The 26,037-nt window shown below is 39.4% G+C and overlaps 1 protein-coding gene across 1 annotated transcript in view; it reads right to left on the bottom strand.

The window, feature by feature from the left end:
• Positions 1-26,037, bottom strand: part of dync2h1 (dynein cytoplasmic 2 heavy chain 1) — a 561,613-nt gene that overhangs the window by 41,684 nt on the left and 493,892 nt on the right. Inside the window, exons 85-86 of the mRNA XM_060826048.1 lie at positions 24,177-24,386; positions 6,881-6,970 (exon numbers count right to left, since the gene is read on the bottom strand). Of these exons, the coding sequence (XP_060682031.1) occupies positions 6,881-6,970; positions 24,177-24,386 (300 nt within the window). The remainder of the gene's footprint in view (positions 1-6,880; positions 6,971-24,176; positions 24,387-26,037) is intronic.

Below are 26,037 nucleotides of genomic sequence, written 5' to 3'. Positions count from 1 at the left end.
TCCAGCGGAAGTGATGGATGTGGGTACAGTTACAATCTTTAAAAGACATTTAGTTAAGTATATGAATAAGAAATATTTGGAGGAATATGGGCAAAGTGCAGGCAGGTGGGACTAGCTTAGTTTGGGATTATGGTTGGCACAGACTGATTGGACCGGAGAATCTGTTTCTGTTCTGTATGACTCTACGACTTTACGATTCTATAACATCAGAAATTAATATTAGAGAGACAAGTGGTGAGGCTGACAAGAGAGTGTGCAGAGGGATATAGACAGGTTAAGGAGTAAGCAAAAACTTAGCTGATGGAATGTAACGTGGGAAGATTGAGGTTGTGTACTTTGGTAGGAATAATGGAGAAGCTGAATGTTATTTAATTAGAGAAAGACTGCAGAAAGCTGCAGAACAGAGCAATGTGCTGATCCTTGTGCCTAAATCACAAAAAAACTACTGTACAAGTTCAATGTGTCATAGTGAAGGCAAATGGAATGTTGGTCTTTATTTCAAAAGGAATAGAGCATAAAAATAGGATATTCTTGCTAAAACTGTACAAGGCTCTAGTCAGAACACACTTGAAATACTGTGAACAGTTTTGGTCCCCTTATGTAAGGAAAGATATACTGATATTGGGAAGCATGTCATAAACATTTAGCAGATCTTGGAAATGAAGAGATTTTCTAATCAGGGAGCTTGAGTAGGTTAGACAAGTACCCATGAAATTTAGAAAAATGAGAGAAGATCTTATTGAGACATCTAAGATTCTGAAGGGATTGGACCAGATAGATGGGAAGAGATTTTTTAGACTAGATTAGATTCCCCACCGTGTGGAAACAGGATCTGTGGCCCGATCAGCCCACACCGACCCTCCGAAGAGTAACCCACCCAGACCCATTTTCCTCTGACTAATGCAACAATCACTATGGGCAATTTAGCATGGCTGATTCATCTGGCCTGCACATCTTTGGATTGTGGGAGGAAATCAACCCACAGGAAACCCCTGCAGACATAGGGAGGATGTTTAAACTCCACACAGACAGTCACCCGAGGCTGGAATTGAACCTGAGACCCAGGTGCTGTGAGGCAGCAGTGCTAACCACTGAGACCATGCAGCCCGTTGCACTTGTGGGAGAGCTTAGGGCAAGTAAGCATAATCTCAAAGTAAGGGGTTACCCAACTAAGACAGGGATGAGGAGGAATTTCATCTGTCAGAGGATAGTGATTCTGTGGAATTTTTTTAATCACAGAGAATATCAAGGCAGAATTGGTAAGCATATTGAAGGCTCTGATAGACATAGTTTTAATCAACGAGGAAATCAAGGTTATGGGGAAAAGGCAGGAGAGTGGAGTTGAATATTATCAGATCAAACAAGAACTCATTGAATATCAGAGCAGACCGAACGGTCCAAATGGTCTACTTCTGTTGCTGCATCTTATGTTCTTATGCACTTTGGAAATGTCATCGTGTTATGTTGGAACTGTGTTGCTTTAAAATGTGAATCACTAGTGAGTGTTCAGCCAGTGCTCAGATGGTTGTTCAGACTTGTCTGAGCTTTAAGAGTGCACAGCTTTTGAATAAAAAACCTCTTTGTTGGGTTGAACAAAACAACCACTTTATATGCTCTTGGTTTTGGCTCCAGCCCAGTAACTGCCCAGTACAGAAAACATAAAATCATAGAATTTTCCCATGACAAAATTCTGTCAGTTACATTTAAGTTCTTTAGAACTCATAAGTGAAAGGGAGCAATTCTAACATAAACTGATGGATTGGTGGTTTATTTTATAAACTGGTTGGAGTGTAAAGCAGTTGCTCAATTCAGGTTAGATTAAAATTATCCCACTCATTCAATTTCTAAGTGAATCTCTTAACGCAATTTTATTTTATTATTGCAGTGGATCGGCTCTAGACCACTTTATGTGAGTTTCTGATTCATCTAAAAGAGATTTTTACATGCAGTCTATAAGTGCAAAATGCTTATTGAGCTGACTACTGACAAATCAATCGGGGGATTGAGTTTAAGAGCTGTGAGATTATGCTGCAGCCCAAAGAGCTCTGGTTAGAACACAGTTGAAATAATGTGTTCAGTTCTGGTCACCTCATTATATTAAGGATGTGGAAGCTTTAGAGAGGGTGCAGAGGAGATTTACTAGGATGCTGCCTGGACTGGGAGGGTATGTATAGTAAAGAAAGGTCAAGGGAGCTAAGGTTTTTCTCATTGGAGTGAAAAGGGAGAGAGGCGATTTGATAGAGGTGTACAAGATGATAAGAGGCATAAACAGAGTGAATAGTCAGAGACTTTTTCCCAGAGCAGAAATGGCTATCACAAGGGGGCATAGGAGGAAGGTTTAAAAGGAGATATCAGAGTCTACTCTTTACAGAGAGTGGTGGGTGAGCAGAATACACTGCCAGCAGTCGTAAGTCAGATACATTACGGACATTTAAGCGACTCTTGGATAGGCACATGGATGATACCAAAATAAAGGGTGTATAGATTAGTTTGATCTTAGATTAGGATAAAAAACCAGCACAACATCAAGGGCCTAAGGGCCTGCACTGTGCTGTACTGTTCTATATTCTATGAATCTTCTTTCCTCTGAGATGTCAAGAGTTTACTCCTTTTGTGTACAGTAGATATAAATTTCTCACCCATTGTCCCAGATAAGAGATGTCTTGCCAAAATCAGACAGAATTTTATTTTTAAGCAATCCTGTGATGTAGATTTGTAATTGGTTCTTAGGAGTTGTGAGGTAACAGTTACAGTTTAGTGATAAAAGGAATGTTCTCTGGTTGTTGGAATACGATGAGTGCTGTTACTCAGGAATGTGCAATTTCAACATCTTCGCATAATTGCAAACAATGAAAGAACAGATACTTTTAGCTCCATATTTGCAGATGACAATAATTTAGGACGTATGATGAACTATGTAAATGGGAAGAGAAAATTAAAAAGTTGAACAGTAAGACTTAGTGAGTAAGCAAAAATTATTGCGAGAGAAGATCATTTGGAGAAGAGAGTGCTGTCAGTCCCTTTGGAATAAAAAAGAGAAATCAGAATATTATCATAATGAAGAGAGACCAGAAACTTGTAGGGGCAAAATTATTGAGGTACTTATATACAGAAATCTCCAAAGGTTTGAAGAATTACAAAGATATAGAAAATGCTAATGTAATATCTGACTCAAAGAATTAAGTTCAAAAATGAAGAGGCGATGCTTCAGTTGCACAGACTTTTGTTCAGAAGTGCAGAATACACAAATTCATCTGAAATGATGCACATGTTTAAAGGATTATTTTGTAAAGACAGGCTCTGTAACATTGTGCAGCCTTGAATTAGGAAGGTTGACAGTTGCTTCAAATGGAAAAAGAATTTGATAGGGCAGATACAGATGTCACTTTTCCTGTCTGTGACAAAAAATGCAATCATGGCTTTTAAAAGAATTGAATAAGTATCTGAACAAAAAAAAAAGCAGGGCTCCTGAGATTGTTAATATTGAGCTGAAACATTTGTCACAAAGGCCGGCAATGCATGATTGATTACATCTCAATTTATCTTTATTCACAGTCATGATGACCATGATACACAAATAAATATTATCTCTGTCCCAGGCTTGCTGCAGTGCTCCAGCAAACCTCAGCACAAGTTGGAAGAACAGCATTTCATTTTTCGCTTGGGAACCATGCAGCTTTCGGGACTCAATATTGAGTTCAATACTTTTAGGGCCTGAGCATCTTCTCCTGTGTCCTTACCCGAACCCTCACACACCAGGCCTTCTCTCCACAGATGTCAGCCGCCAATGGTCCCAATTAGCAGCTATTGATTCTCTAGGCTGACCTTTACCCATTCCTTTGTCTGCCCATTTTTCTCTCTTCTTGAACCTCATCTCCACCACTTTTTACTCCTCCCCCAAATGCATCTTCAGCATATAAAGCATTTTTTTTTCCTAACTACAATCAGTTCTGAAGAAGGGTCACTGGACCCAAAGTGTTATATGCTTTCTCTCCATTCCCAGCAATTTCTGTTTTCGTTTCTGATTTACAGCATCTTTGTTCTTTGTTTTTTTAAAATTTTTTATGAGGTACTTAGCTCAACAGGCAGTCAGAGAGTTTCCAGATGAAATGAAAAATGTACAAGACCTACTTAAAAAACAGATGTTGCAGTGAGTTGACAAACATGGGTGATACACTATGACTGTGAACATGATCCGAACTGTAGGAAAGGTTTACAATATGATTTAAACTGGAATAGTACGCACCTTTTAGTGCTCATAGGAATGGAGATAATATGGTGAAAGAGACTCCATCATAATTTGAGCAGCTGGCTTGTTTTCTGATCCTGACCCGTTTGGGCTTTGGCGGATTTTTGAATTCAGCAATTAAAGAATAGACAAGTGCATTTTGGGCACTTGTACTGGAATGCCTCCCATATATTTTCCTAGACTAGTGCATACTAAAGACACTATTAAATACAGAAAATGCTCAAAAATTTGTATTTCCTGCATTCAGAGTACTTTATTTTTCAGTTCTAATTCTGTTGCTCATTTCATGCCACAACATGTGGGGAGGTCATTCAAATAAGTACACCCTGAGGTTAATCTGTGGTGAAGTCAATGAGTAAAGGTGTTGTAGAATGGCAGCTACTCATAAATCTATCTGTGGTGACAGAACATGTCATCAAGATTGAAAAACCTGCAAGAAATGAGTATTTTTAATTGATACCTATAGTGAGATGAATTAGTATTTGAGGCACAACTTTTATATTCATATCATACCAGATTTCTTTTGTTGTAGCTTATATGGTTCTATGACGAATCCATGAGGGAATTTGGGTAATTGTGACTCTACATTTTTGAAGTAGGTTCATCAAATGGCTTAAAAATTTCAGAATCAGGGTCAAAGGAAGAGAGGGTGAAATGCCTAGCTTTTCTTTCCTCAAAACAATGTAACAATATGAACATAAAGTTAGCTTCCAGACGTGAAATAAAGTTTTGAGTGGCAAGTTCCTCAGAGAAGATTGAAGGTGGTGTTTCTTCATAGAGTCAGAGAGTCACAGAGATGGACAGCTTGGAAACAGACCCTTCGGTCCAACTCGTCCATGCCGACCTGATAACCTAACCTAATCTAGTCCCATTTTCTAGCACTTGGCCCAGATCCCTCTAAACCGTTTATATTCATATACCCATCCAGATGCCTTTTAAATGTTGCAATTGTACCAGCCTCTACCACTTCCTCTGGCATCTCATTCCATACACACACCACCCTCTGTGTGAAAAAGTTTCCACTTAGGTCCCTTTTATATCTTTCCCCTCTCACCCTAAACTTACGCCCACTAGTTCTGGACTCCCCAACCCCAGGGAAAAGACCTTGTCTTTTTATTCTATTCATGCCCCTCATGATTTTATAAACCTCTATAAGGACAGCCTCTGACACTCTAGGAAAAACAGCCTCAGCCTATTCAGCCTCTCCCTACAGCTCAAATCCTCCAACCCTAGCAACATGCTTGTAAATCTTTTCTGAACCCTTTCAAGTTTCACAACATCCTTCCAATAGGAAGGAAGCCTGAATTGCATGCAATATTCGAAAAGTGGCCTAACTAATGTCCTATACAGTCACAACATGACCTCCCAACTACTGCACTCAAAGTTCTGTCCAATAAAGGAAAGCATACCAAGCTCCTTCTTCACTATCCTATCGACCTGTGACTCTACTTTCAAGTACCTGCGCTCCAAAGTCTCTTTGTTCAGCAACACTCCTCAGGACCTTACCATTAAGTGTATAAGACATGCTTTCACTCACTTTTCCAAAATGCAGCATCTCATATTTATTTAAATTAAACTCCATCTGCCACTCCTCAGCCCACTGACTCCTCTGATCAAGATCCTGTTGTACTTTGCTATCCACTATACCTCCAATTTTGGTGTCATCTGCAAACTTACTAACTATACCTCCTATGTTCACATTCAAATCATTTATATAAATGATGAAAAACATTGGACCGAGATCCTAGTAGCACACTACTGATTACAGGCCTCTAGTCTGAAAAGCAACCCTCCACCACCACCCTTTATCTTCTACATTTAAGTCAGTTCTGTATCAAATGGCTAGTCCTCCTTATATTCCATGAGATCGAACCTTGCTAACCAGTCTCCCATGAGGAATCTTGTTGAACGCCTTACTGAAGTCATATAGATCATGTCTACTGCTCAGCCCTCATCAATCCTCTTTGTTACTTCTTCAAAAAAGTCAATCAAGTTCATGAGAAATGATTTCAACTAAGGCAGAAGGTTCATTTGAGGACAGAATTCATAAGGAATTATAGAACCAGCAGAGCTTAGAGATTATTTATGCTTGACAAAATTCCATGAACAAATATGGTAAGAAATCAAATATAAAATTGAGTCTGCATCACTGACGTTATGTAAACTGATCAATTTTAATTTGATATTGTCAGAACCTCCTGCACTCATTAATATCTTGTCATAGAAAATAGCACAAATAAACAATGCTCTAGATGCCACATATTTATCCATATTTACTTACAAAATGCATTGTTTACTTGAGAAGCTATCACACCATCTCTTTTGAACAGTGTAAACCAGAGTATAATGAGGCAAAGAAACATTATGGCAAATCTTCAACAAATCTGTGAACTAATTTGAAACTAATAATTTATTAATGATTACCACAAAAAGAAACAAGCTAAAATTGAAGGGAAGAAAAACATGCAGTGTGTTTAATCCAAAGAGACAGCAAATTTTGTTCACTGAATGCACCTGAAGCAGCTAAAAAAAAATCACTTGCGACAGCTGTCGATATTTAAAATAAAGCCCACATCTGTTTCCATAAAGCCTTCAACCTACTTTTTGGCATTTACTAATATTGACAATTACCTGTATTGCAAGTGCACGAGCTACTAATCCTCTGAGGTACTGCATTGGGTCTTCAGGTCCCTCCCATTTGTTCTGCCAGCTCAGAGGACACTATAGGTAGAAACAAAAGATTAGAAATAATTTATATGAAGACGATGAATTATTTATTCTAGTGCGTGTCAATTTGTGGCTTTCTACATTGTGGCTTTCAAAAACAAATTAAATGCCAGACAAAATAAAGTTGCTAATCCACAATAATTAGATACTTTGGTCCAAAGTGGGAAACAGAAATCACTGGTCCCTTTTAAATTGGAATGATTTTCTTATCTGTTCATTGTAATAACAAAAAAGCTACTGATATTCTAACACCCATTACACACAGCTTCATTAAACATCAATTTTATCCCAAATATCTATAGCCATAATAAACAATTTTGTTAGTCTATACTTTTCTGTTTGACCAGGAGGTTGATTTGAAAGGCAACAATTGACTAGACAGAAAGATGGAGCATATGATACATGTGGATGCCTGTTGGTTTGTTGGTTGGTGGGGGTAAGCGGGAGTCGGGGTGGGGGGAGCAGAATGGGTTAGCTGTTCAAGAAGAAATAAGTGTAAGCTTAGGGGAGTCTTCTAGCCTAGTTACCCTGGCTAAAGGGTTTGGAATTTTGTGAGGGAGTGGTATTTGTTGATGCCATGGGAAAGTTGAAAGGCATGATGGGGATAAAATGGTAGCAGTGAGAGGGATGGGATGACATACAGTGAGAAGGGTGCAGTGAGAATGGATTGGCAATGGCAATGGGAGGAAAGGAATAGCACACGAGAAATGAAATGAGGAAGATGGAACAGCATGGAGCCGACATGGAAAAGAGGAGACGAGCTGGGAGGAAATAGATGAAATGAAGGAATTGCTCAATCCAACAAAGCAAGATTCTTTGTTCTACTGGCATCAAGTATTACACTTATAAAGGTAAATTAGGTTAAACATGGAAGACATGCTATGTTTATGTGGAATCAAGCCAGTGGTTTACGACTGGTTAGGAAATTTTTTCTCCGTTTGATCCTTTTCCTTTCAGACCTCCTTTCTTCAAAAGACGACACTTGCTTGGTGTCTGCTTTCACTATTACTACCCGCTGCTGGAGGTTCCATTACACACTTCCTTTCTTGAGATTTGGCCATTCTGGCAACTGTTTGCTGAACAGTTACATGATTAGCAGGCTCAATAGGGCAATGATTGTCCATGAATGCCCACATTAGTCGCAGCATTGCCTTCTTAGATCACCAGTCTAGACAGATGGTAAGGGTTGAGGTAACATCCAGCATTTGCTCAAGAGGACCTTCTTAGCCAATAATCTGAACCGGTACTTTTCAAGTGATCCAGGCTCTGTGGCAGATCACTAATTTTAGAGTCGAGGTTGATCAGGTCTCCAAGATTTCTTATGAATGGCGGCAATTGTTGCTTCTTATTTGCCTGCCAGTGAGTCATCTTTGTGCCATTTCCAGAGTGGGAGAAGACATCCCCACACTTGATGTGCACCCTGCATGCACAACTCATACCTTTCCTGGATTCCTCATCTTTTGCCAAGCTCCTGTAGGATCTTTAAGTTGTGCTCCTGATCACCGTAAACATCAAAATTGGTAAACTAATCACTTACTAACACTCCAGTTAAAGTTGAGACCTTTAGTCATCAATGAGAATACCTTTTGAAATCCTGGTAAAGATATTCAAGATTACAGGAACATGCATAATCTCATTACTACTGGGGCCAAAGAACATAAACTTAGTTGCAAAGACCTCTCTTGAGTTACCTTTTGGTAACTAGAGATGTTGGGTGAAGATGTTTTCCTACTCTGGCCAAAGTACACCTCTTACAACTTCAACAGTAGTCATAAACATTAACAGCCATCCCAGGCTAGTATCACCACCCTCTGGTCAAGATAGTCTTTTCTGTTATTGGTATCCTGCTTGACCATGAACTGTTATGAAGGCTTGGCATTCAAGGTTATCAGAAAGGATTAGTTGCTTGACCTTTCTCTTGTTTTGAATCAGCCAATAGAGGACTCTAGCCTCCAACCTGACCTTCTTTTCCTCCTCCTTAGTAATTGCTGTGTCTCTATTGACTCTCTCAACAGCTGGTAGTGAGTTGGTGGATATTGGGTCTTCCAATAATGGTGCAATCTATTGACGCCCACAACCATCAGCTGAATTTGTCCATGGTCTTCTTTCAAGATAGATGGCAAAGGTGAAACCATATTTGGCTCTTTCTGGGTCTCTACAATCCCAGCAACCCCCTCCAACCAGGCAGGGGCAAGTTCTCTTCTGTAGTCTATCTTCCAACTAAGAGCATCAGCAACTTTTACCTGGCTTGTGCTATGTTAGTTGGCATGAGCCTTCAGGAACAGTGATGGTGCAGACAGGAAAAAGAATTAGTCCAGTTTCTTGCCACTCACAGAGCTCCAGGTCCCTGTAGGCTGACAAACCTTTAGTGTGTAGAGGAAGTTCAAAGATCCTGAGTCCCATCTCACCTTTGTAATGTACTGCTGATAACAGTGCCTAACATGCTTTCAAAGGACATGTGGATATCTATTAACACATTTGACATCAGCACAACAGGTATTACAAACTTCCTTATTTGTACCACAGCATCACAATCTACCAAGATTGAAATGTGTACTTAAGAACCAATGGGGAGAGCTCAATGGAACCATAATAGGGGATGTTCAGCCATTGCGAAGCCAAGGCCAAGGTGAGGGAATAAACATTCGTTATGATAAGTAATAATTGACACCTCCATTCCTGAGTCCATTAGGCACAATGCTTCTACCCTACTGAATTTCACCCTCACAATAAGACAAGTCCATATCACTGTCCATGAGGCTTAGCCTCTTCCTAAAGGAACCTTGTCACTCCATCTAGCTCTCAATGGGAGGCCAAATTAGTTTAACAACTGGAAAGAAGGGAAGGCTTTTGCACTAGATTGAGTCTATGCAACTAATGGTTGAGGACACACTCAACCCTCATTGCTACCTAGCCTGTCACTAATCAATTTATAGCAGGAATCCAAAAGGATGATACAGTCAAACAACATCATCAGCTCCAGGGTACACAGACTTTTGGCTTGCATGTATTCATAAAATGTAATCAGGCTATTGCTGTCTCCCAAAAACTCTTGACTGCATCTCAAAGATCTACTGCGGCCTTCTTTGAACACCTGTACATCTTTCAAATATTTCCCAATTAGCATTCCTGCATGTACACTGTCAACTCACTCACCTTGAGATCCCTGGAAGGCATAGCCAATCATTCACCCTCAATCCAGTCCTCAATGGCTGGATCATCAGTGTTTCTGATCTTCCCCCAAATACGCCCAGCTTCCTAATCAGTGTCAAGTAGAAAATGGGATCTTGAGCACAGTACCGCTTCCTTCCTCTGTAAGGGAATGCACATGGGGAACCTCTGTCTGGGTTTGATTTAAAGGTTTGATTTCTTCCACCGATGACTGAGCCTCCAATGATGCTGCAGCGTATTCAGTCTCCCTCAAGGGCATGGCCAGTTTCAACTCCTCTACCATCCACTCCATCTCAACCAATTGTCTTTCAACAGCCCACAGTGCTACTATCAGGTGTAGATTACAAAATTATAATGGGACTAAGAATCTTTGAGCTTCTTGCACACGCTAAAGGGTTGTCAAACTTTAGGGACGCCAGAGTAGAAGGAAACCAGGCTGTTCTTTTTCCTACCCACATCATCACTGTTCTTGAAAGTTCATGCCAGCTAGTCCAGTATAAGCCTTGTGAAAGTAACACAAATACTGATGAAGAGTCATTGGACTCATATTGCAAACTGTTTTTTTCCCACAGATGCTGCCAGACTTGCTGAGCTTCACTAGCAATTTCTGTATTTGTTTCAGATCTTTTAGCATCTGCAGTTCTTAGTGTCAATTCAACTTTATCTGCCATGACTGGGCTGTGGAGTTCTGTTGACCATGCAAGAAATGTAACCTCAAACCTGAAGACATTGCCATTGGATCATGATAAATATGAAGGAAAGTTAAGGTTAAACATGGAGACACAGTATTTACAAGCTTGTGGTTTACATTATGTTGAGAAAATCCTTTACCTGTCTGATACTTCTCTCACTGACGCCCTTTTCACTAGGGAGGATCCATTTGACTGCTCCAGTTACTCTTCCACACTGTTGCCTCCTTCTTCTGGAGACTCCATTACATTAAATATACTAATTTGACTGCAGAGACTTTGCTGATCTCTGCTGGTAACCAATTATATGGTAAGACTTCATCTTTGTCTTCACCAATTATTTGAGTGTCAGACTGTCCCTTTGGTGCATTTCCTTTTCTTTCTTTCAGTGTTTACAACGATCTCTGGCTGAATTTTGTTGGTTGCAAGGATTTGTTCACCTTTCACCCAATAATTTAGTATGAATTATTCATCAACACATTGCATGAAAGCAATGTTTTAAAGATGTGACAAGAAATCTGAAACTATCTTTATCCTTGTACTTCTATTACTATTTATTTGTATTTCACACACCATGATTTGTTGTAATGTGCTTCTTCAAAGCGCTAATATATTTTTAAGATATTCAATAATTACTATATTACAAGAACTTCTATAAGACTGAATTACTGATTCCTTACAGACGTAATATCAGAGAGTATTATGATTTATATTTAGGCTTAATGTAGTCTGAAATAAAATTCCTCTTAATTTAAGTTGCTTGTACTGGAACAGATTTCACATATTATTTCATGAACTGATGTAGAATGAAAATAAACACATATAATGAAAAAAGCTAAGGTAATTAAACAGTTCAATAGAGGTCACTGCATAACTTTGAATTTTGCAAAGGAGGCCACATTATTTTGTCATTTCCATTCAAATTAAAAACCATTCCAAATGCAGTTCAAGCAAAGATATTTTGAGCTAGTCATTAGTCGAATGGCAACAACTTTAGATGAAAATTGTTCTTGACATCAAAGTCTAGCCATTAATTACTGGTAATGAAACCCAATTATACGGATTGAGTTACGAATGACAATTTCTGTAGACATTTACTGACACTTAAGTAAACTAATTAATCACTGGCTGCATCAAGCAAAAAGAACTCGGGTTGAACACACTGTTTTTATAATAGAATCTAGATATAACTGACATTATGCTCCAGTGGTTTTTCTATATATGCATTTTCAATTAAAAAGATTAAATTTGTTCCATCCATCACTAAAATTGAAAGTCTTTCAACTGCCAGCCTAAATTAATTGCAGAAGTTTAACTGCCCCTAGTATTTATGATTGCACAGGTGTTAATGACACCTACATCTCACAAAAATACTGAAAATTATTTACCCAATTCAAGACAAGGTAATAAATACTGTTTCTACTTGTGGCATACAAACTTTGATAATATGAAACATGCATTCCACTCAGGACAATAACGATAAGTTGTCATTCCTGATAAAATTTATTCACTCAAGTTCATATAACTCAGGATTTCCGTAGTTGTTGAGCTAAATACTAACAAACATGTTTTCTGCACATTAGGCTCTAGGTATAAATGCTTGTTCCAAGCTAGGAGAAAGATGGATGGGGGAGGAAAATGTGAAATTATGTAAATGAATATAGGAACATAAGTGGATAATTCAGCTATCGCATTGCCTGATTAAAACCTAAAAGCCTTTCACCCACACTTTACACCACTGGTAATCAGTGCTTCCACAGCGCTTACAACAGAGAATTTCAAAGATTCATAACCATCTGGGTAAAAAAAAACTCTTGGTTCTAAATGACATTTGTCTTATTTTTGTATAGTACCTCTGGGTTCTAGACTCCCAACAAGGAGAAAAATCTTCCCTACATCTAGCTTATCCATTTCTTTAATTATTTTGCAAATGAGATGCATTGTTCAATCTTAAACTCTACAGAATACATGCTTAGTTTGCTCAATCTCTTATCATAGGATAGCCCCACCATCCTGGGAAGAAATCTGGTGAACCTTTGTTGCATTCCCTCTCTGCTAATAATATTGTTCTTGAAGTAAGGAGACTAAATTTGTGTACAGTATTCCAGGTGTAGTCTAGGAGAAAGTGAGGACTGCAGATGTTGGAGATCAGAGCTGAAAATATGTTGCTGGAAAAGCGCAGCAGGTCAGGCAGCATCCAAGGAGCAGGAGAATCGACGTTTCGGGCATGGGCCCTTCTTCAGGAATCATTCAAGGGCTCATACCCGAAACATCGATTCTCCAGGTGTAGTTTAATCAAGCTTCTGTTGATATTATCTAATCAACTTTTCAGCGATATTATTACACACCTCTGGAATGGGTTGGACTTAAACCAAAGTCACACTCAGGAGTAAAGATACTACCAAAAAATCCTTAACCAAGCTTCTATCAATTTTTTTTTTAAATCAACTTGTTCAGAAATGTTAACACACCCCTGGAGCAGGCTGGACTTGAACCAGGGCCTCCTGGACTAGATGTAGGGTTGTGCCACCAAATTTCTGTACAATTCAAGCAAGAGTTCACTACACCTGCACTTAAACCCTCTTGCAATAAATGCTAATATTCCATTAGCATTTCCAATACCTTGTTTCATTTGCATGTTAGCCTTGCGTGATTTATTGACAAGGGCACTTGGATCTCTTTGTACATCTAAACTTTCCAACCTACCATTTAAAAAATACTCTGCACATCTGTTTCTCTTACTAGTGTGGATAACATCACATCTATCCACATTGACTTCCATCTGCCATGTTCTTGCCTAGTCACTAAGCCTGACCAAATCCTCCTGAAGATTCTTTATATCTTCAACACAATACACATTTCAGTTTAGTTTTCTATCATCTACAAATTTGGAAATGTTACATTTGGTTGCCACATCCAAATCCTTGACATATATTGTGACCAGCTGGAGCTCAAATACTAATCCTTGTGCTACCTCACCAGTTATTGTCCAAGACAAGAATGACTTATTAATTCCGACTCTCAGCTTTCTGCCTATGAGCCAATCCTTACTCTTTGCCAGTATATTACCTTATAGCACATATGGTTTAATTTTGCTAAGCAACTGCCTGTGGGAGACCTTATCAAATCCTTCTGAAAATCCAACTCTACTATTTATCAACTCCCCTTTAATAATTATGTTTGTAACATCCTGAAATAACTCCAACAAATTTGTCAAAAACAATTTCCCAATCACAAATCCATGCTGAGTGTGCCCAAACAGATCATCATTATTCAAGAATACATTTATCACAACCTTTACAATAGAATCCTATATTTTCCCCACTACTGATGTAAGGCTCACGTGTCTATATTTCCCTGCTGCTCCCTTTTTAAATGGTAAGGTGAAACTCACTCTCTTCCAATCTGTAGGAAACATTCCAGAATCTATAGAACTTTGGAAGACAGTCACCAAAGCATCAACTATTGCTAGAGCCACCTCCTTCAATGCTCTGGGATATAATATCAGATCCAGAAGACTTGCAACCTTCAGTCCCAAGAATTTCTCCTGTGCAAATCTTCTCCCTAACACTAATTTCTTCAACTCCTCATTCTCCCTCATCAATTGGATGTTTAATTCTGGGAGATTTCTTGTATCTTCCTCAGTGAAGACAAACACAGAGTAATCATTCTGCCATTTCTCTAATCACAATTATAATTTCTCCTGATTCTGATTGCAATGGACCGACATTTGTCTTAGCCAAGGGTTTCCTTTTTATATGCCTGTAGAAGCTTACATAGTTTGTCTAGAACTTTTTGCCAGATTGCATTCATATTCTACTCACCCTTATCAGTATTTTGGTCCTTCTTTGCTGCATTCTAAAATTTTTAAACTTACAACTATTTCTGGCAACTTTATAAGCCTTATATTTTAATCTGATACAATTGTTAATTTACTTTGTCAGCCAAGGTAGACTTTATAAGATTTTACACTTCGAAGGAATGTATAGTTGCTGGAAGTCACATTATAGTTCCTAAAGGCCGTCCATTGCATACGTACAATCATATATTTTAATAAATTTTCCCAATCCACCTTTAGCCAATTTGTGCTACATGCCTTCATGATTTCCCTGATTCAAATTTGATACCTTTGCTTCAGAATGAAATCATCAGACTTTCATAAACATGACATAAAATGTATCACACTGTGATCACTCAACCTTAATTGTTATTTTGCAACAAGATTAAGTTGTCACTTTTCTTTGCAAACTGTTAGATCTAGTATAGCCTTTCATCTAGTCAGCTGCTAAAATAATGCTCGAGAAAACCATCTCTAATACATTCCAGAAACTCTACCTTCACAGATTTAGTGCTCAATTGGTTTATTCATAGAGTCATAGAGATGTAGAGACCAGATATCCCAACCCAATCTAGTCCCACCTGCCAGCATCCAGCCCATATCCCTCCAAACCCTTCCTATTCATATACCCATCCAAATGCCTTTTAAATGTTTCAATTGTACCAATCTCCACCACTTCCTCTGGCAGCTCATTCTATACACGTACCACCCTCTGCATTAAAAAAGTTGCCCCTTAGGTCCTTTTTATATCTTTCCCCTGTGCCCTAAACCTATGCCCTCTAGTTCTGGACTCCCCGACCCCAGGGAAAAGACTTTGTCTATTTATCCTATCCATGCCCCTCGAATTAAACTCCACCTGCCACTTCTCAGCCCATTGGCCCATCTGACCAAGATCCTGTTGTAATCTAAGGTAACCTCCTTCGCTGTTCACTACACCATCCATATGCAGATTGAAGTCAACCATGATTATGATGTTGTCTATGCCATGTATTCTCTCATTTCCTGATTAATACAATGCCCAGCACTACTATTACTATTTGGTAGCATATAAATAACTCAACCAATGTTTGCTGCCCCCTTGCTGTTTCTTGGCTCCCTAAGATAAAGTTAATGGGTCATTTTTTTTTTCAGTTCAACTTAATGAAATCATTGCATTTTTCTTTGTGGGCTTTGAGGCTCCAAGCTGTGCAATGAGTGTGGACCTTTAGGATGTGGTCTGATGTCTGTTTTTGGAAGGCTCAATGCAGGAATGAAACCTGAAGCAGCCAGAGTTTTTTTTTAGGATGAATTCACAAAGAGAAAGGGCAGCACCAATATTAAATGGTGCTTTTCTTGAATTATTGCCAAGTACAGTCAGGAGCTAGAGCAAAAGCTTTTTCCCTATTCAGTGGGAAGAAAGAAACCTGCTGCTTCCACTAAGAAAGTGTGATTGAAGGTGGCCTGAGGAACTCTCCATCACTGGGAAGATTATTGCCCAAATCCTCACTGGGTACCTGTGCCCAGTCTTGGAGAAAATCCTTCCTGAAAACCAGTGTGACTTCTGACTGAACTGTGGAACCATGGACATAACTTTCATTGCTCAACAATTCCAAAAGAAATGCCAGGGACAACACCAACCACTCTACATGGCCTTCATCAAGCTGACCAAGGCTTTTGACTCAGTCAAGTGGGAAATACTATGAAGACCATGTCAAAGACTGGCTGTCCAGTGAAATTCATCAATGTCCTCCATCTCCTCCTCAACAGGATGTTGGCAATGGCCCTCATTGATGGCAATGTGACAAAATCCTATGAGGCAAAGACAGGGGTCAAGCAATAATATGTCATCACTCCCACCCTTTTCTCCTTCTTCATCACCACTATTCTTCATCTTGTCGAAAACAAGCTTCCCAGGGATGTGGGTATTGTGTTCAGAATTAAAGAAAAACCTTTCAACCTCAACTGGTTTAATTCCAAGAAGAAAATGATAACCAACTTCACCATGCAACTTCAAAATGTGGATGACAATTTCATTTCTGCTTTCTCAGAATAGAATCTTCAAGCCTCTCTTATTGCCTTCATGGAACCATAATGAACCATGGTCACAGCCTCAACTTCAAGAAGAGTAAATCTTTAATTAACCTGTCCCAGGTCAAGTTCCAGTCCATCTCTCCATTAAGATCAGCTGAAGAATCCTCCCAAATGTGGCACATTTCCCTTATTTGGGAAGCTACCTCCCATCTAAGGCTTACATTGAAGCGGAAATACAATATCACAACCAATCTGTGCGTAAGGATGAGAGTCTTCAACAATGAAGATGTCCATGCTGATAGCAAGATCCTTATCTAAAAGACGGTCATCCTTCTGACTCTTCTATATGGCTCTGAAATTTGGTATACAAATAGATTCACCTGAAGACCCTTGAGAAGTATCGTCAATGCTGTTTGAAATGGACTCTCTGCATCAGTTGGAAGCACTTGTGTACCAGCATCAATGTCCTTGATGCAGCTCACAGTACTGAGGTTAAGATCATCTAAAACCAACTCCATTGGACTGGCACATGCTTAAGATGCCTGAATTCCAATTACCAAAGCAAATCTTCTCCCAGCTCAACGAAGCAGTTGATCAAGAGGAGGACAAAGCAAGCATTTCAAAGACTCCCTAAATGCTATCCTCAAGAAATGCAACATAAATTTTGTGTATGGGAGATCCTCATTCAGAAGAAACTGACTCGGAGGAAGGTCCTGTATGAGGAACTCAAACCTTTGAGAATATCATTTGGCAAGACGAAATACAGAAATGGGATCAGAGAAGGGAATGCCAATGATCTCAAGGCCAAGGATAATTTCCACCTTTTGAAAAAACCTGCCAAATGTGTGGTTGGAGATACAGTTCTAGAATTAGGCTCATCAGCCACACAAGGTCTGACAAAATCCATGACTAGTGACATAGAATTTCCTAAGTAGAGAATCATACTCATTAGAGAGCAATTGATAATGATGATTTAGTCTAATTTCAAAATGATGACAGATTTATTTGACAGCCAGTCGCCAAGAATAATTAAAACAATATTATAAGGTGCAATAAACATGACTCATTTTGTAAAATCTTATGTAGCAAACTGTAGCAGAAATTAAAAAATGGTGACAGCAAAGCCTTGAAAGGTTTGTTTCAACAAATGAATCGTTAGAAATCCACTTGTGTCCAACTTCTAAACAAGGCTCATGCCTTGAGGTGAGGTAAACTGGTAAAACTTTATCACTTTCCACAATTCCCACAGTTAAAAAAGACCAGACAAGCTGTTGTCGCAACTTCATTATTTGTCCCTTGTAATGCCTTAGGTATCCTGACTTTATGATCTCCGAATACAGTTTGAAACTAGTGACCCAACAAAGATAAATAAAATTCACCCAATTGATATAGGTAGGCATGTAATCAGAAAAAAATGTGACTTTCTCGGCAGGAGGAAAATAAGGCACTGCTTATTTGACTGGCTTACAATGTATGACAACAAATAGGACATGGATAATTAGCTGAAGAAACACTCCTGGGCAGCTATTAATTTTAAATATATTATAATCAGTATTGATTAATAGAGACACTTGAATGAATAGAGTAATGTTAATTACACCAGAGGTTCCAATTAAAGGAAAATCATCAACTGTGATTATTTTCCTTCTCAATAAACAAACTATTTTTGACTGCAACTCCAGATTATATTCTCCTTTGGATCTCAAGGGCATTAACATTTTCAAGCTCAGAAGAGGAAATTTATTAAATGTAACATTTTTCATTTGACATGTTACATAATAGCTTGCAGCCTACTAATACTATTCATTAAAATTCTACCTAAAGGAAATGTTTTTGCATATTTAACTAAAATTTGACTTGTAGTTCCTCTTAATACTAGGTTGTATTTAATTAAATCTGTCAACATTTTGAAATTGGAATAAATACTGTGTTTTTGAAACCCTTGACTATGCAATAAAGCTAAAAAATGTAAAAGAACATCATAGCTAACTAGGGACCTTGTAGCACTACAAATATTTAACAAGCTAATCGACTAATGTTTACTATTTTCCAGGAACAAATCCTTTGAATTTATCTCCTGACTTCAAAACCTCTTTATCAATTTTCTCTCATCAGAGTGAGCATATGAAGATCTGTGATCTACTTGTTCCACTTTTGTGTGGCATGGTTAATGCAGTTCTAAATTAATTACTAAGTCAGTAGCTGTTCGAGCAAACTTTTTCTTGAAAACCTTCACAAAACAAGCAACGGCAATAAGCACTGCTTATGCAGAAACAAATTTCTCAGTCATCAAATTGGAAAAGGCATCAGAAAGGAGAGAAACAAAAGCAAAACAAAAGCTCCGGATGTTGGAAACTGATTTTCAAAAATGAAGAGAAGTCTGGCCTGAGTAACTAGGAAGAAAATATTCCTAGATGGACAGATTGAAAACCAAAGGACTTGATTTAAATTGACTGGCATAAACAGTGATGATGACATGAAGAAAAATTCACTTACAAACCAAACTGGTGGGATATGGAATGTACTGCTTAAAAATGTGTTGTTGGAAAAGCGCAGCAGGTCAAGCAGCATCAAAGGAACAAGAGAATCGACGTTTCGGGCATAAGCCCTTCTTCAGGAATGGAGAATCGATGTTTCGGGCATAAGTCCTTCTTCAGGAATCAGGAGAATTGACGTTTCGGGCATAAGCCCTTCTTCAGGAATGAGGAGAATCGACATTTCGGGCATAAGCCCTTCTTACATTTGTTCCTTTGATGCTGCCTGACCTGCTGCACTTTTCCAGCAACACATTTTTAAGCTCTGATCTCCAGCATCTGCAATCCTCGCTTTCTCCCTATGGAATGTACTGCCCAAGAGTGTGAAGTAGGTAGATGAAATCATGCATGTCAAAAGCAAATAGGATAGTTATCTGAAGAGAAAAGAAATACAGGACTAAGAGGTAAAAGCATGTAAGTGGCATCAAATGATTTGCTCTGGGAGAAAGCTAGCAAAGAGACATCAGTCTGAATGGACACTTTTGTTGATTCTAAAAGAAGAAAATGTTGGAACCACTCAGCAAGTCAGTCAGCAATCTACACAGAGGACAAACAGAGCTTCAGGATAATACACAATACAATGGTAAGATAGTTAGTTTTAAAGTCTTATATGCTGTCAGAGAAGTGTCCTTAATGGTTCCTGACAACAGAAGTCACACTCTTGATCAGGCAAGACATGAAGATAGAAAAGAAGCAGAAATAGCAATGATAAATATCCATGTGGTCTGAATCTTATCTGAACAGATACTAGATTATCCAAGTGTCAGGAATTGCATAAACACAAAAAGTGTATTTTAGTAAATGGTACAAAAGATAAAACAAGATCATATACGAGAAACAAAATGGCAAGAGAGGGAGATTTAGACTAGATACGTGTCACTTTGAGAGAAAAGGAGATCATTCCTGATGCAGTCAATATTCCTGCTTGGAAGTAACAGCTAGCTGATTAGGTATAGCTTGTAATAGGAATGATTTGCTAGGTTCTGGTCAATGGTCTATTGACATTGTGGCTGTTTCAATTATGTACCAGTGGTAATAAGTTCTCATGGTCTTTTGACTAATGCAGTAACACGGAGAACTAATATCATGCAAGTCAGTGAATTTGTAGAATCTACCAAACTCTTAACTTGATTCAGTTTATGGGATAGATTGTGGTAAAAGAGGCCACAGCTGCAGAGCTTTCACCTGAGATATAATCTGACTATGCTATGTGGCAAATCATGGATTCTTCAGCTTTGTCTGGTGAACACGTGCGGAACGTCTTTCCAGCTGCAGCTACTGGTGGACTGCATTTCGGACCTAGAATTGCAGATGAATTCACTGTGGAGCATCCTCAATGTTAAGCATGTCATGGATTGCATGTTCAGTGAGGTGATCATGTGACAGGTGTAGATAAAATAGGCAGAAAAGGCATAGGTGACCATCAGGCAGAGTAGAGGGAGGCAGATAATGTCCGAACCTCCTGTGCTCATCCCGTTTCTTATAGATATACCACTTTTGATGCTGTTGGGGTGATGGTTGCATTTGGAATATTGTGAGCAGTTTTGGGCCTTATATTTATGGAAAGATATACTGGCCTTGGAGGGGGTCTAAAGAATGTTCTCAAGAATGATCCCAGGAAACAACCACCTGATGAAGTAGCAGCGCTCTGAAAGCTAGTGCTTCCAAATAAATCCGTTGGACTATAACCTGGTGTTGTGTGATTTTTAACTTTGTCACATGAGGAGCTGTTAAGGACTGGGTCTGTATTCAATGGAGTTTAGAAGGACGGGGGGGTGGGGGGGGTGGGGGAGGGATCTCATTGAAATTTACAGAATACTGAGAGGACTAGATAGGGTAGGCATAGAGAAGATGTTTCCACAAGTTGAAGAAACTAGGACTTGAGGGGATAACCTCAGGTTAAAGGGATAATCCTTTAGAAGAAAGATTAGGAAGAATTTCTTCAGGCAGAGATAGGTGAGTCTGTGGAAGCCAAGACACTGAGGGTCATTAAGACAGAGATAGTTTCTTGATTGGAAAGGGGATCAAAAGTAATGTGGAGAAGGCAAGAGAATGGAGTTGAAAAACAAAGGCGATGATCAAATGGTAGTGAAGACTTAATGAACCGAATGGTCCAATATTGCTCCGATATCTTATAGTTTTATGGGACTGTGCAGAAGAAAGTAGTGGCAGCCAATTCATGGCATTATGGATGGGACTGCTGCACAATAGGGGAGGAAAATGAACACCAGGAGTACAGAGGTAGGAGACGGAGAGGTGTTCCTACAGCCAGAAAAGAGACTCCAACATGGTACTTTGCCTCTCTGGTGCCAGGATCAGGGATGTTTCAGAACCAATACATGGTATTTCGAAAGGGGGAGGGCAAACAGACAGATTGTGACACACGATGGTACCAATAACATGAGAAGGAAAAGGGTGAAGTGCTGAAAGCAGAATTTAGAAAGCTAGAAAATACATTAAAGAACGGGATCCAAAAGGTAGGAATCTCTGGATTCCTTCCAGTGCCATGTACACATGAGTATAGGAATAGGAGGTAAGTCCAGATGAATGTGTGGTTGAGGAGATATTGCATGAGAGAGGGCATTAGATTCCTGGGATAGTGGAACCATTTTTTGGAGTGGTGAGACCTGTGCAAGGCGGACAGATAACATCTGAAGTGAATGGGACCAGCATCCTTCCCGGGAGGGTTGTTCGTGTTGTTGGGGAGGGTTTAAACTAATGTTGCAGAAAGTGGGATCCATAGACAATGTTCAGCGGGGGAGTTGCATGGTCAAAATTAGAAGAGACAGCAAGTGAGTCAGGATGGCAAGTGACATTATGGGTCACTTAAGGCCTCAGCAAGGGTTTTGATAATGGTAAAAACCCTCAGGATCCAGGGGAATTTTGCAAATTGAACCCACAATTGGTTGAGTCGCAGGAAACAGAAGGTGATGATTGAGGGATATTTTTCTGACTAGAAGCCTGTGTCAGATGGAGTCCCACAGGGCGAACCAACAGACTAGATCTAAGCTCTGCAGTCCAGTCACATCCAATCGTGAATGGTGGTGCATAATTAAACAACTCACTGGAGGAGGAAACTCCACAAATAATTCAACTCTTAATGGTATGGGAGGTCAGCACATCAGTGTAAAAGACAAGGCTGAAACATTTGCATCCATCTTCAGCTAGAAGTGCTGAGTAGATGATCAAACTCAGTCTCCTGCAGAGGGTGCCCAGCATCACTGGCTCCCAGTCTTCAGCCAATCTGATTCACTTCACATGATATCAAGAAAAGATTGATGGTCCAGGATATTGCAAAGGTATGGAGCTGAGAATATTCTGGCAATACTACTGATGAGTTGAGAGTGTGTTGCTGGAAAAGCACAGCAGGTCAGCCAGCATCCAAGGGGCAGGAAAATCGACGTTTCGGGCCAGAGCCCTTCATCAGAAACTTCATCAGGAACATACTACTGACGACTTGACTCGTATTGTGGACCCAGACTTGTTCTTGGCCAAACAGGACTGCTACATCACAGCAATGTGGAAAATTGCCTTGGTATGTCCAGTCCACAAAAATCAGGAGAAATGCAACCCGGTCAATTACTGCCCTAAACATCAACTCTTGCTAATCAGCAAATTGATAGAATCGATAGTGCTATCAAGCAACACTTGCTCAGCAAAATCCTAATCACTGATGCTCAATGTGAGTTCTGTCAGGACGACACAGTTCATGACCACATAACAGCCTTGGTCCAAATGTAGAGAAAAGAGTTGAAACCTCAGAGGGGAGGGGAGAGTGATAGCCTTTGATATCAAGAAAGCACCTGACACACTGCGGCATCCAGGAGCTCTAGCAAAACTGTAATGGGATTCAAGGGTAAATTATTCACAGGATGGAGTCATACTAGCTCACAGAAAGATAGCTGTGGTTGTTGAAGGTCAGTCATCTCAGTTCCAGGACAACTCTAGCAGTTCCTTAGGGTAGTGTCCTAGGTCCAACTTCAACTGTTTCATCAATAACCTCTTCTACAACAAAATCAAAAATAGGATGGTCACCTATGGTAGCACACGTTTAGCATCATTCATGACTCCTCAGATACTGAAACAATCGATATGCAAATGCAGAAGGCCCAGACAATATCCAAATTTAGGCTGACATAATTGCCAGGCAATGACCATCTCCAACAACAGAATATCTAATCATTGCACCTTGATGTTAGATGGCATTTCCATCATTGAATTTTACATTATCAAGATTCTGGAGTTTACAATTCACCAGAAAGTATCCTAGATCAGTCGTACAAACTTTGGCTAGAAGAAGGTTAAAAGCTGGGAATTGTGTGGTGGGGAAGTTGCTGCTGTCTCCCCAAAGCCTATACACCAACTACTAGACACAATGTCAGGCTTGTAATGGAATACTCTCCACTGCCTGCATTTCCAACAACTCTTAACACTATCTAGGACAAAGGAGCTCTTTCAGGTGGAACACCATCTAAAACCATCAGCATTCACTCCCTTGACCCTGGCAGCAATGTGCATCATCCACTAGCTCTTTTGTCAATGCTTTCCAAACCCTGTGACAGCAACCATTTAGAAGGACATAGACAGCACATACATGGGAACATCACCACTTGCAAGATCCCCTCCAAGACACTCACCACCCTGACTTGGAATTATATCTTTGATCTTCATTGTTGCTGGAGCAATAACCTGGAACTCCCTTCAGAAAAGCATTGTGGGTGCTGTTAGGAATGACAGTAATTCAAGAAGGGAACTTACCATCATCTTCTCCAGGACAATTAGACATGAGCGTTAAGTGTTGGCCTAGAAAACAATGCCCATCCCATAATCGAACATAGAAAAATTCACATCTCTTAGGCAGAATCAGAACTGGGAAATAAGTAGTCAATGTATGGTTGCTTATGTTAAATGAATACATAACGAATTCAAAATATATTTTTCAAAACATCAATCCATACCTCTTGGTTCATTAATGCAGTCGCCAACTTCTGCACAGAAGGTGTCAGTAAAGATGTTCCTCTTATCACTTTGCTCATTGCTGCAAGAGACTGATGGATGCTTTGAACTAGGCGGATGGCATTGTATTGTTCCAAGGCGATGAATGACTGGATAGGAGAGCCCTGCTTCTCATTTAGTGGGGAAAGTTTTTGGTGAATCAGTTGAGAACCCTGGAAAGAAAAGCAAGAACGTCATGAAAGAAAGAGACAAATATACAAAATTTCTTTCATAGAGTCATATGGCATGGAAACAGAACCTTCCAACCAGTCCATGCTGACCATGTTCCCAAACTAGACTAGTCCCACCTGCATGTGGTTGGCCCATGGCTCTCCAAATCTTTCCTATTCATGTATTTATCCAAATGTCTTTTAAATGTTAACTGTACATGCATCAACCACTTCTTTTGCAGTTCATTCCACACACTAACGAGACCCCTGTTTCAAAAAAGTCCTTCAAGTACTAATTAAATCTTTCTCCTCTCACCTTAAAACTTTTTTGAACTCTCCCACCTCAGGGAAAAGACCTTTGCTATTCACCTTATCAATGCCCCTTGTGATTTTATAAATCTCTATAAGGTCACCCCTACGGTCCAACATATCCAGCTTATTTTTATAACTCAAACTCTCCATTCCTGACAACATCCTGGTAAATCTTTTCTGAACCCTCTCCGGTTTGATAATATCCTTCCTATAACATGATTTGAAGGTGCTGGTGTTGGACTGGGATGTACAAAGTTAGAAATCACACAACATCAGGTTATATTCCAACAGGTTTATTTGGAAGTGCACCAGACTGCTCACAGTACTCCAGAAAAGGCCTCATCAATGTCTTGTACAACCTGAACATCTCATTCCAACTTCTATACTCAGAGGTCTCAGCAATGAAGACAAGCATGTTAAACATCTTCTTAACCAAACTTTCTACCTGTGAGGCAAATATTTAAAATACCAAAGTCAATGGAGAGTGATATTAGGCAGAGTGTAAAATCAGTGTTTCACCATGTGCTTTCCACCTGGCAGGACATGATAAAATTATCTTCTCAAAGTCTGAAAAAACTCAATTTTCCCAATCCAACTTTCAGTCAGGAAAGATATTATTTTATTGGAGGCAATTCAGAGAAGGTTCACTGGCATAGTGGGATTGCCTTATGAGCAGGCTTAACAGGTTGTGACTCTACTCAATGCAGTCCAAAAAATGAGATCTAATCTCTTTGAACATTGATGATTCTTAAGAGACTTGACAGGATAAACACTGAGAGGATGTTACTCCTCATGGGAGAATCTAGGACCAAAAGGCATTATCTCAGAATAAAGGGATACCAATTGAAGACTGAGATGGGGAGGAATTTCTTGCTGTGCTCTTCCAGCACCACTAATCCAGAATCTGGTTTCCAGCATCTGCAGTCATTGTTTTTACCATGAGGAATGTCAGATCAGCCATAATCCTATTGAATTGCAGGGCAGGCTGTCAGGGCTGAATGGCCCACTTATGTTTCTATTCCCTAGGTTATTTTGGTTACATTTTCATTTTCTTCACCAGATGTAGGTCTGCAATTTTTTTCAAATTCCTTTTGAAAATTAATAATGAATCTGTGACCATCATAGTTTTGAGGCCGTGAATTCCAGATTACGACCAAGTAAAAATAATCCTAATGTTGGTTCTGGCTTTTTTGATTATTCTCTTAAATGTTTTGCTACATTACTCACACTTCTGCACTGGACCCAGTTTCTCGTTATTTATTGCTATTCTATCAAAACCTGTCATAGTTTTGAACATTATATCAAGTTTCCTTTTAAATTGTATTGTATAAAAGAACAATTC

This window comes from Hemiscyllium ocellatum, chromosome 6 (genome assembly GCF_020745735.1).
Source record: "Hemiscyllium ocellatum isolate sHemOce1 chromosome 6, sHemOce1.pat.X.cur, whole genome shotgun sequence".
NCBI lineage: Eukaryota > Metazoa > Chordata > Chondrichthyes > Orectolobiformes > Hemiscylliidae > Hemiscyllium > Hemiscyllium ocellatum.
The sequence above is the reverse complement of the archived record's forward strand: the minus strand, read 5'-3'. Positions and strand labels throughout refer to the sequence as shown.